This window comes from Oncorhynchus mykiss, chromosome 27 (assembly GCF_057628025.1).
Source record: "Oncorhynchus mykiss isolate SJ-2025 chromosome 27, ASM5762802v1, whole genome shotgun sequence".
In the NCBI taxonomy this organism is placed as follows: Eukaryota; Metazoa; Chordata; class Actinopteri; order Salmoniformes; family Salmonidae; genus Oncorhynchus; species Oncorhynchus mykiss.
Window position 1 is genome coordinate 11,374,652 of NC_143048.1, and position 11,143 is coordinate 11,385,794.

General features: G+C 44.7%; 2 protein-coding genes across 12 annotated transcripts in view; both read left to right on the plus strand.

Moving 5' to 3' along the window:
- Positions 1-4,665, plus strand: part of LOC110507521 (unconventional myosin-Ic) — a 74,638-nt gene extending 69,973 nt beyond the window's left edge. For 6 of the 11 annotated variants that reach the window (XM_090224404.1, XM_090224412.1, XM_090224411.1 and 3 more), the window contains 5 exons: positions 673-808; positions 1,009-1,079; positions 1,317-1,414; positions 1,749-1,906; positions 2,225-4,665. In XM_090224404.1, coding sequence (XP_090080530.1) covers positions 673-808; positions 1,009-1,079; positions 1,317-1,414; positions 1,749-1,875 — 432 coding nt within the window. In that variant the 3' untranslated portion in view covers positions 1,876-1,906; positions 2,225-4,665. The remainder of the gene's footprint in view (positions 1-672; positions 809-1,008; positions 1,080-1,316; positions 1,415-1,748; positions 1,907-2,224) is intronic. The other 5 variants (XM_090224405.1, XM_090224415.1, XM_090224414.1 and 2 more) reach the window with 1 other exon arrangement.
- A 502-nt stretch (positions 4,666-5,167) lies between these two features.
- Positions 5,168-10,936, plus strand: LOC110507523 (NLR family CARD domain-containing protein 3). The gene is made up of 8 exons (XM_021587565.3): positions 5,168-5,482; positions 5,884-8,083; positions 8,253-8,693; positions 8,832-8,918; positions 9,107-9,190; positions 9,290-9,373; positions 9,637-9,720; positions 9,991-10,936. The coding sequence occupies exons 2-8, from the start codon at positions 6,123-6,125 to the stop codon at positions 10,082-10,084; spliced, it is 2,835 nt and encodes a 944-aa protein (XP_021443240.2). The 5' UTR covers positions 5,168-5,482; positions 5,884-6,122; the 3' UTR covers positions 10,085-10,936.
- The last annotated feature ends 207 nt before the right edge of the window (positions 10,937-11,143 follow it).

Below are 11,143 nucleotides of genomic sequence, written 5' to 3' on the forward strand. Positions count from 1 at the left end.
CAAGACTAATAATGTCCCCTTCCCACTCCTCAGTATGCAGTCCCAGTGACCAAGTACGACAGGAAGGGTTACAAGACTAATAATGTCCCCTTCCCACTCCTCAGTATGCAGTCCCAGTGACCAAGTACGACAGGAAGGGTTACAAGACTAATAATGTCCCCTTCCCTCTCCTCAGTATGCAGTCCCAGTGACCAAGTACGACAGGAAGGGTTACAAGACTAATAATGTCCCCTTCCCACTCCTCAGTATGCAGTCCCAGTGACCAAGTACGACAGGAAGGGTTACAAGACTAATAATGTCCCCTTCCCTCTCCTCAGTATGCAGTCCCAGTGACCAAGTACGACAGGAAGGGTTACAATACTAATAATGTCCCCTTCCCACTCCTCAGTATGCAGTCCCAGTGACCAAGTACGACAGGAAGGGTTACAAGACTAATAATGTCCCCTTCCCACTCCTCAGTATGCAGTCCCAGTGACCAAGTACGACAGGAAGGGTTACAAGACTAATAATGTCCCCTTCCCTCTCCTCAGTATGCAGTCCCAGTGACCAAGTACGACAGGAAGGGTTACAAGACTAATAATGTCCCCTTCCCACTCCTCAGTATGCAGTCCCAGTGACCAAGTACGACAGGAAGGGTTACAAGACTAATAATGTCCCCTTCCCTCTCCTCAGTATGCAGTCCCAGTGACCAAGTACGACAGGAAGGGCTACAAGGCGCGACCAAGGCAGCTGCTGCTCACCTCCAACAGTGCCGTCATCGTGGAGGAGGCCAAGCTCAAGCAGCGCATCGACTACGCCGCCCTCAAAGGTCAGGGGTCACAGGGTTCGGGGGAGAGGATGGGTTGGGGTGTCAATGGCATTTCAATTGATGTTTTTGCTTACTTAAATTGAATGAATTGAAATGGAGTTGTTTTCTGGGGTCCTTACAGAGGCCATACTGAGTTGGTCTGAGTGATGCTCATAGTTCTCCCATTGACCATTTCTCTTCCCTGTCTGTCTTGTCCTCAGGCATTTCAGTCAGCTCTCTCAGTGATGGCGTCTTCGTACTGCATGTGCCCACTGAAGACAAGAAACAGAAGGTGAGGCTGACCTCAGCTCCATCTTACGCAGTCATAACATGGTCATAACCCCATTACACACGGGTTATGACATACTTAACCAATGCCTGTTAGGTGAAGTAGCCTGATCCCAGATCTGTTTGTGCGGTCTTGCCAACACATATTGACATTGTCACGCCAAACACAAATCGACCTGGGACCCGGCTAGTAGTGAAGATGTAGCTCTGTAACTCCTCTCCTGTCTCCTCTGGTCTGTAGGGAGATGTGGTGCTGCAGAGTGACCACATCATCGAGACCCTGACCAAAGTGGCCATCTGTGCTGACAAGGTCAACAGCATCAACATCAACCAGGGAAGGTGAGTTGTTGCCCTGACACAGATACCCGGAACTAGATAAGCCGTATACCGTGTTAATCAGCGGAGTGTCAGCTTTCATTGAGAAATAGCTGTACGTTCCTAACATTTACAGTTCAGACTTTATAAATATGTAACACGCTCTTGACGCAAAGGGGCTCACAGGGAGCACTGCCATCAGGGAGCACTGCCATCAGTTGTCAGGACCTGAATTCATAGACACCAGTGATACATCACCATGCAATCTGATTAGTTTCATTTGATATCGGGGTTTTTTGGGGGGTGGCTGTAAATTAACTGCACCTCATCTCTCTCTCTCTCTCTCTCTCTCTCCCAGTATAACTTTCACGATGGGCCAAGGTAGAGAAGGGATCATAGACTTCACCTCTGGCTCTGAGCTGCTGGTTGCCAAGGCGAAGAATGGCCACCTCTCAGTGGTGAGTCGGAATAACGGAGGGATATAAAGCATCAGTCCTCCCCTACAGGACTAATACAGTAGGTTGGAACATCAATACTGCATGATTGGAGTCGGTGTTGATTGATTAATTCTCCTGCACTCGTATTTATATAAGCTAATTGTACTTTACTTTTTAAGCTGGTGGTTGTTGTGTGAAGTCTACAGCATAGTGTAGGACATGATTGTTTTGTTAACTGTGAAAACTGTACATTGATTTTCATTGTAGGTGTATCTCGGGTAGAGACCATTTTGTTCTGCATGTTTACATTGTGAAGATAACTTGAAACAATCATTGATTGATTGGTTAAGATAACTTCTTTGTAATGGTTACCTCTGTCTTCCCTGAACTGTTTTAGACTGCCCCTCGACTGAACTCAAGATGATAGCAATGACTGATCATCTGACCACGCCAAGGAAGTCCTTCCTGGAATATGCTCCTATTCACCAATCTCAACCGCAGACCAGGCTCTGCCTAAGCCAATCAAATGCCAGCTCTCGCTACACGAACGGCATGTGCTTCCAATTAAGAAAAAGTCCAGTGAAACTAATTGATATTTATGTTTATATATTTTTGGGAATAATACTTGTTATTTGAATATCATGATTTTATATATGAAGCCAAGGAATAACAATGTTTTGGTGCATTTTTTTTCCTGCACTACTTATGCCTGTCTTGCTTAATTTGGGAACATGACCAAGCAATCAATGAGGGTGTATTGGGTCTCCTTTGCTTTTTCTTTCTGTCATTATTTTTTCACAATATTTTCTCTGTTCAGCAGTGTAGACTTTACACCCTCTCCGATACTACTCTTTTAACTGTTTGGTGCAGAGGCTTTTGTTAAAGTGGAGATATGCAGTACATGGCTGATGGTATGTAGGTTAGGTTTGTTATAAACTATCGAGGAGCAGGGAGTTTGGTAGAGAAGTTCATAAGAATAGTTGTTCTTTCAAACTTGTTTTCGACTCTGCCGCAATACTCTTGGGGTTTTTGAAATCGAAGGATATCAACAGAGAAGTCATGTGGGTGTGTGACCTTTGACCCAGAGCATACTGTCCAGAATGTGGTCAGAATTTGGTCTGTGCTGTGCCATAGATCACTGACTCATTCTTTGATGTAGATATCATGTAGCCCAAATGAAAGCGTAAACCAAAGCATTTTGGTAAGCAGAATGTTGAAATTAGATTTATAATGGAAACACCATAGTGAATGGTCTTTACAATATATAAGAGATAAAGAAAGTGAGAGAGAAATTAGGAAAAAGGCGTGAGAATGAAAATGGGGGGGGGGGGGGGGAGAATAGAAAACGGTTTTGTCTTTCCATTTATCGCTTGTTTGCTCCCAACGATTGTGCCTTTCTCCTTTACTAAGTTATTGTTAATGGATTATTTATGCCGATACACCAATTAAACAATGACACTTTGGGGATGACATTGAGTCCACTGTCGTTAGAGACCGATATGTCTCGTTTTCCCTCAGGATGACCTGTGGAAAAATACTTCAGAGAAAGACAAAAGCATGCTGTACACACACACACACACACACACACCCATTTCACTCCCAAGTTAAACCTGTAGAGTAAAAGCTTTTTGGAAACATGCTATGATCCATTTGCTTTCCATTGTGTCAAGTTCCCAGGCTGCCATATCCGTACTCTGGTTATGTGTAGCAGCTCACCAGGATATAGTAGTAGTCAGAACAACACTCATTACTTATTTTAACACATTTACCAATCTTTTCCTGATGAGGATGTTTGTGCTAGCTTTGTGATGGGGACATGCTGTTATTGTTTTGATTGGCACTTCCAAACCCAGATCTGCAAGAGCGATGAGGCCCTATGCACAGCATTCAAGTGCAGTTAACTATTTCCGTGGTGTTTAATACTGACATCGTAGGATATACTCATAACCAAGGGTGTTCTTCACAGAAAGCACACAAATCAATGGTAACATCCTTAGGAACACTTATCAATCTTTGTAACAAACCAGAGGTCTATTGGTATGACCCACGTGAGTGACACCACCGTTCATAGATTGAATCTACGCACCTCTCCCCAGCTGTGACTTTCTGAGCTGCGTTTTTCGCTCTTCACATTCCTGTGCTGCTGCTTCTTTGCATTGCCTCTTGAGTGCCCCTCCCCTCCTCCTCCCTCTATGACCCAGCCTCTGAACTGTGTACAGCTGACAACCCAATGAATGAACGGTAAGACAGGTGCAATATGCCTAAATAAAGGTGTGTTACTGCACTGACATTAGACAAAGAAGCAATAGTGGATGCAATGTCTGTTGAATGATTTATATGTCAATTAAAGTGTTATTTTCCTGGTTGGAGATGTGTTTGCTTCGCCTGGTCCCAGATCTGTTTGTGCTCGCTTGCCAATTCCAATGCCAGACAGCACAAACAGATCTGGAACCAGACTATTGTTCTGTGCACTAATACGACATTTGAGCCAAGTGAGGCTTTGTAAAAGTGTAACATGCATTTTGTCTTGTTCAAAATTAGTTAATGTGCCTTGAGTTTAATAGGAATACAACCAATTTTGTATGAAATTCAGTGACAAATACCTCCTTGACGATGTCACTTATTCCAGAGTAAAAAAAAGTATATATATATATATATACACCTCAAATCTGATTCCTCCTTTAAAATGTCATAGATTTTCTGTAAAGCCTGTCTCCCTATGTTTAATAATTTACAATACATATGTTTAGTCCTGAGTTACTGTATGCACAATCATGTAGAATTAGACCAACGCACTAAAGAAAATACTAAAATGTCAAAATAAACTTATAGATTCTGTCTGGGTCCTTCATTACAAACTTACTTCCTTGATGATTTGGTGCATTTTAAATGGGATAGTTCACCCAAATGACAAAATAACATATTGGTTTCCTTTACCATGTAAGCAGCCAATGGACAATCAATCCATGAGTTAGTTTAGCTGATATACTGATATAGCTGGGTACCAGTTACTGGCATTGGATTGTGCCTCATGCTAAAAAGTGTTTTGTTTTAAAACAGTGACCAGGTCCACAACCAAAGCATGGCTTGCTGTCATACCTTGTCCCGGGATTTCTTACAGGGTTCGGAAACTAATGTTTTCTAATTTGGGTGAACTATCCCTTTAAGTGTATTTGATAGAACCCTAAACGGGATTTCAGTGTTTTGATTGAATCCAAACTCTGGACAGAATATCCAGCCTTTTCTGGCACATCAGAAATGTACCCTAACTAGATTATGCAAGTAAAGTTAGGCCTAGTCTGATTTTTTTTTTACTGTGCAGTCTTTATAGTCCCAAGCCAGAACATCTGAAACGTACCATCTTGCAACATGTTGAAATGGGGTTTTGATCTCAAGGGACTGTACGAAGTGATGCAATCCTCTGATGTGATGAGGAACTTGACATAATTTCTGGTCTTGAGTTTGAATAGTCTCTCTGCTCTATCGGTGTATAAAAACCAACACACCAGGCTTTAATAATATTTTTGAGCTGTTATTTAAAAATGTGGCATCGGCAGTCAATCACTGTTCACTTATAGGCTAGCTTTTCCAGTGGTTCATCATTTGGGAAAGTTTTCAAGTCTTTCCTTGTTAGTTTCACTTTCAAAAGGGAGGGGTAAGTTGCTTTTTAGTAATCATTCTATTTATGTTTCTACTCTTTATTTGTATATATATATATTTTAAATTCATTTTACACTTTGTGACACCTTGATGTCACTGATGCCATGCCTTTTTTTGTAATAATCATGTCATTACACATGTTAAGTTATTATGGAATCTTGCTCTGTTTTGGGAAGCCCAATATCACATAAAGAAATATATGCATGCTATTTCTTTTCTATTTACGTTGACTTAATTTAAATAGAATAACATACAATTCAATAACATACATGAACATTTATAGTTGACAAGTTTGTTTTATAGCCTAAGCTACAATGTCACATGATTCCTCTTAGGCTTACATCAAGTTTTGAAGTCCTAATAATTTGAATTTCTTAATGATATTTCCTGTTTCAGGCCATGGCTGAAATGACAATTGTGACTCCGTGGACCTGTATTGTGCCATTCTATGCTGAAAACAATGCCTCAATTTATGGAAAGGAAAGGGAAAGCAGATCTTCACCCACTTCTTAAAACCACTTCCATATTCAAACCACTTCGCTTGTGAGTCTTGTGTGTTATTGAATAAGTGGACAATAGACAAATAGATTCTGTGTAACCAGTCACCGCAAGAGTGAGTCTCCCCAGTCCCCACAATGGCGGTGGGGCCATGCAGTATAGCACTACAGAAGCGCCGTGTGCAACTGGTGGAGAGCTGGAGTCAAAATGTCACCCACCTCCAGGAGCTTCTTTACCAGGTAGGGGCTCTTACTGAGGAAGACCTCAGCCTGGTGAGAGGGGGGGGTCGCCTGGGAGTGAGGGACTCCATGAGGAATCTGCTGGATGTGCTACACGGGCGTGGAGAGGAAGCCTGTCGAGCCTTCTTTCATGTTCTACAGTCACAGAGAGCCAACACGGAGTCTGAGTCTATGGTGGCAGCTATCCCACCCGAGGGCTCTGGACCCAGCAGCAGTGACTCTGGTCCAACCAACATGCAGGAGCACTTGAGGAAACACAAGGACATATTAGGCAGGCAGCACAGTCCCACTGATTACCTTAGTATCAGGACTATTAGGTGTAGTAGTTCAGACAGTAGTGATGAGTCTTGTTCCTTTACAGATATCACATTGTCCAGGTGCGTGGGCTACACTGTTCCCCTGCAGTACCACCAGCACGAGGTAGCCATGGTGGGTGATGCCTTGCGGAGCCAGGACCAGGTCTGTACCTTTCAAGATGTCTGCCAGAGTCTGCTGTCTGTTCCAGGAGAGGACGTGAGTCTGCTCTCGGGGGTGGCCGGCAGTGGAAAGACCACGGTGGTGAGACGGCTGGCTCATGAATGGGCAAAGGACTCTGGATCCCAGAAGATAGTCCTGTCCCTATCCTTCAGAGAGCTCAATCTGCTCAGTGAGCCTCAGAGCCTGCAGGAGCTTCTCCTGGTGCACTACAGCCACCTCAAACCTGTCCTGCCCTGGGTCATTGACTCCCAACCTGGCCGGATCCTACTCATCTTAGACGGGCTCGATGAGTTCGGCTTCCCCCTGGAATTTGAGCGGAGCCCCAAGTGCTCGGACCCAGAGCGGAAGCTGGGCATGGGGGAGATGGTGGTGAACTTGATCAAGGGTCACCTCCTCCCCGGTATCTCCATCCTGGTCACATCGCGGCCCCATGCCGTCTCCAAGGTCCCTCCCCTGCTGGTGACCCAGCTCTACAGCATCCTGGGCTTCTCTAAAGACCAGCAGAGGCACTACTTTGAGCAGAGCTGCAACTCTCCCCTGGTGGCCTCTGCCATGTGGGGCTACGTTTCCTCCTACCAGCCCCTCCAGCTCATGTGTCGTATACCAGCCTTCTGCTGGATCGTCTCCACTGCCCTGCGTGATAGAGCCCCCTGCTGCCTTAGCCAAGTCACCACCACCACTCTGCCCAATACAGCTAGGACAATGCCAGCAGGCTCCAGTGATACTTCCACCTCCAACAACAAGGCTGAAGAAGCCACTCCAACCCCCTCCACTTTCTCCTCCACTGTTCCCAGGGTGATGTTAATGAGCGGCCATGTCAAGCCCATCACCATCACAGAGATCTACTGTTGCTTTCTCAAGTCCATCCTGGTGTTCCACGGGGAGGGCCACAGTCAGGAAGGCTGCAGCCCGCAGTGTCTCCAGGAGGCCCCGCAGGTCCTACAGGAGATGCGGCCCATGCTGAGAGACCTGGGAGCCCTGGCCTTCAAGGGCCTGCTGGAGCGACGCTTCCTCTTCGACCAGGCTGATCTGAGCTCTTTCTCCCTGGACTGCAGTGGGCTGTCCAAGACCTTCCTGGTGGAGATCCTCCGAGAGGACCGGGCCTCGCTCACCTGCCAGAGGAGCTTCCACTTCATCCATACTAGTGTACAGGAGTTCCTGGCAGCTCTGTACTATGTCCTGCAGGCCCTCTCCGGCTCAGATCCGTTCTCAGGGCTCAAGTCAGCCGTTGGTGTAGCCCTTTTTCCAGTCGCCCTGTACAAAGTGTTAACCTCCACTGCTAATAAGCTGCTGAGGCCCAGACGGCTCCTGCGCAGATATGTCAAGAAGGCTTTCTCCTGGGGTGGACACCATCAGTCTGGTCACATGGACCTCTTCTGCAGGTAGGTAAAATAATGTGTACATATATATATATAGGCAGAAGTAGTGTTGTAGTGTTGTGTTTTCTAATTCACTTCATCCCATGTTAACAATTCAGAAAATATCTCTTTGTTAACTTATTTTTCTCCCTCCATTAATTGTACATTATTTTGGATTCATCTCCTTGGGTAGATTTGTATCTGGCTTATTGGTACCTCAAACCCGTGTCATCCTGGATGGACTATTCCGAGGCAGATCACAAATACTCCCATCGCCCTCCTCCTCTCTGCCCGTACCCTCTCCTCCTCCTCCCACCCCTCCCTTTCTCCTGAGCCTGCTCCACTCCCAGCTCCAATGTGGCAGACTGAGTCCAGAGAGGCAGGTCAACGTGTGTCACTGCCTGTACGAGGCCCAGGACCCAGGCCTGGCCCAGCGTCTACAAGGCTGGCTGCAGGTCCTGGCCCAACAACAGGACCCAGACCAGTCTGGCCCAGCCAAGAGGGACTGGAGCGAGCTGGCCTTCCTGCTGCAGCTGACCCCAGACCTGCAGGATCTGAATCTGGAGGCCCAGGGGCTGGACGCAGACGGCCTGCGCAGACTGCTGCCTGTACTCCCTCTGTTCAGCACCCTCAGGTGGGCTAAGTCATGTGTAACACCTTAAATCAGCCTTGTTCCAAACACAAAGAGGAAGTTCGTTTTTTTTTTTTCTTCAACTGTATTTGTTTCTTGATACATGAGAATGAAAACCCTGTGAATTCTTTCCTCATAAAGGCTAGCGCAGAATCCACTGGGTCCAGAGGGGGCAGTTGTGTTAGCCTGTGCCCTGCAGAGCCCAGACTGCCGTGTCGAGAGACTGTGGTGAGTACAGTATAAGGGCTAATTGATGCAGAGAGAATAGTTGGATGGGATAAATGATCACCACCTTGGAAGGACTACATGGTACAATAAAAAAAGGCTAATTTTCCTAATAAACCGCAAAGCGGTTTAAAACATTTTCCATGGCATGCCCTAATGAACACGACCCTGTGTAATTGTTCTGGTTCCAGGGTGGTGGGGACAAGACTGGGTTGTAAGGGACTCAAGGTGCTTACAGAAGGACTGAAAGACAACCACACAGTGGTCGACCTCAGGTAACACAGGATATCAATGCTCGGATAGGCTACAGGTAGTCAATAAAACTCATTATAAAGCAGTTTCTCACATTGTCTGCCATCATTCCATGGTTTAAGGATGGCCATCAATCACATTGGCGATGTGGGAGCGGGCTGTCTGGCGGATCTACTGCGGACCAATCATACACTTAAAGATATCAGGTGAAGATGAGAAAGCACTGCTATGAAAGATGTCATACTTTGCGGTTAAAAACAGCCTAGTTACACATCTGTGGTCAAGTTCTCTCATATTCTCATGTCAGTTCACACGAGGTATTTACAAGAATAAGGGCTTGATTCAAACAAACAGAGATGCGCACTATTGCTGTACCAAGGTTGTTAATCTGTCTTGGATTGACCCTCGACCATAGGCTTTTAGTCAAGTAAAACAATATTAGCAATAGACTTGTTTTTGTGTTCCTCAGGCTCCGTGACAACCAGATTACTGATAAGGGAGCAGAACTCCTCATGGAAGCACTGACTGAGAATACCACTCTGGAACATCTCTGGTGAGCAACACACACACACACACACACACACACACACACACACACACACACACACACACACCATGTACTGTATATGCTGTAATGAATACATTTCTTATAAAACATTGAGTCATTCCAATTCTAATCTGGAGGTATGCGTCTGCAACCTTTAGCAGTTGTAGTTTAGCTTACTCAGCATTGATACTGTTATCTGCTCAATTTCCTGCTATTTGAACAAGATAGTCTTTTACATATGTTGACATTTCATTGTGACTTTGTCTCTTTGCTCAGGATGTTTGACAACAAGTTATCGAAGGAGGGAGTCAGGAAGCTGAAGGAGTTCGCCAGGAGCACATCTCATCTGGACATCAAAGTGTGCGTCTGATTTCATCTGCCTTTCCTGTTGCTGATGATAGACTCCAAGTACTTTATCATTGGTGGATGGTGTGGTTGTTTATAATTTGTGTGGTATGGTACATTTGCACCATGTACATGGTATAAAAGATGTTATTAGTATTTCATTCTTATTTTTGTTCAGACAACTAAGAGTTTACATTTGGTTGTCAGGTTTTAGTAGGTCGATGAATGTAGCCATATGTCAATGAAATCGTCTGCAATAGGTCTACACGTTTTTTTCAATAGTTCGCATTCTTATGTGTCAGAAACGCCTCCAGGTAAAGAGCTTAAACATTTAAACAACACTTCCATGGATGGCCAGCAGAGAGCAATATAGCTGCACACACATTCCCTACTGGAAGGCTAGGGTCATAGTCTACTATGTGCAAATTAGATTATCATGTTTCCTCTCTAACAAAGTTGGGCATTAATGGTTAACAATAATTTGTTGGTTCACAACTAAATTTCACTACCTAAAACTCATATTGAAATGTATGAAGTTGAGGGTAAAAAAACGAAGTTGAGAGTATTTCTGTATTCTACCACACGATGTCCCCCTCAATATACACCTTTCTGCAGTCTTTTTGTTTGCATCCTTCCTAGTCTGGTCCATGGGGACATGTCATTATCCTTTGTTTCCCAATATGTCAAGTTACCTGACGAATAACGTCAATAAGGTTTTTCTGATGCCCACTCTTTGATTTTATTTAATGAGGTACAGTGCCACCAATACTACACATCTAATTATATATTTTCTCACCTGTGAAGTTAGAAACTCATATTACCATTGTTATGCACTTTGGAAAAGTTTGTCCCCCCAAAAATTAAAGCATTAAACAAGTCTGCTGTTTTTGTTTGATCTATAAATAGACTAGGCAATATACAAAATGTAATTGAAAATAAAACAATGAGTGCACCGGTCCTTATTTAAGTTAATCTTATTTGTCATAACCCTCCCCCCCCCCCCCCCCCCCTATTTAAGTTAATCGTATTTACGATAACCCCCCACCCCACCCTGTCTTTTGTGTCAAAACATTAGCTGGCTGTT

Excerpts from the sequence above, each read along its gene's own strand:
- LOC110507523 (XM_021587565.3), top strand. The coding sequence starts at position 6,123 with ATGGCGGTGGGGCCATGCAGTATAGCACTACAGAAGCGCCGTGTGCAA. Across the intron at positions 8,694-8,831 it reads CCTCTGTTCAGCACCCTCAG|GCTAGCGCAGAATCCACTGG; the intron begins GTGGGCTAAGTC and ends TTCCTCATAAAG. Across the intron at positions 8,919-9,106 it reads TGCCGTGTCGAGAGACTGTG|GGTGGTGGGGACAAGACTGG; the intron begins GTGAGTACAGTA and ends TTCTGGTTCCAG.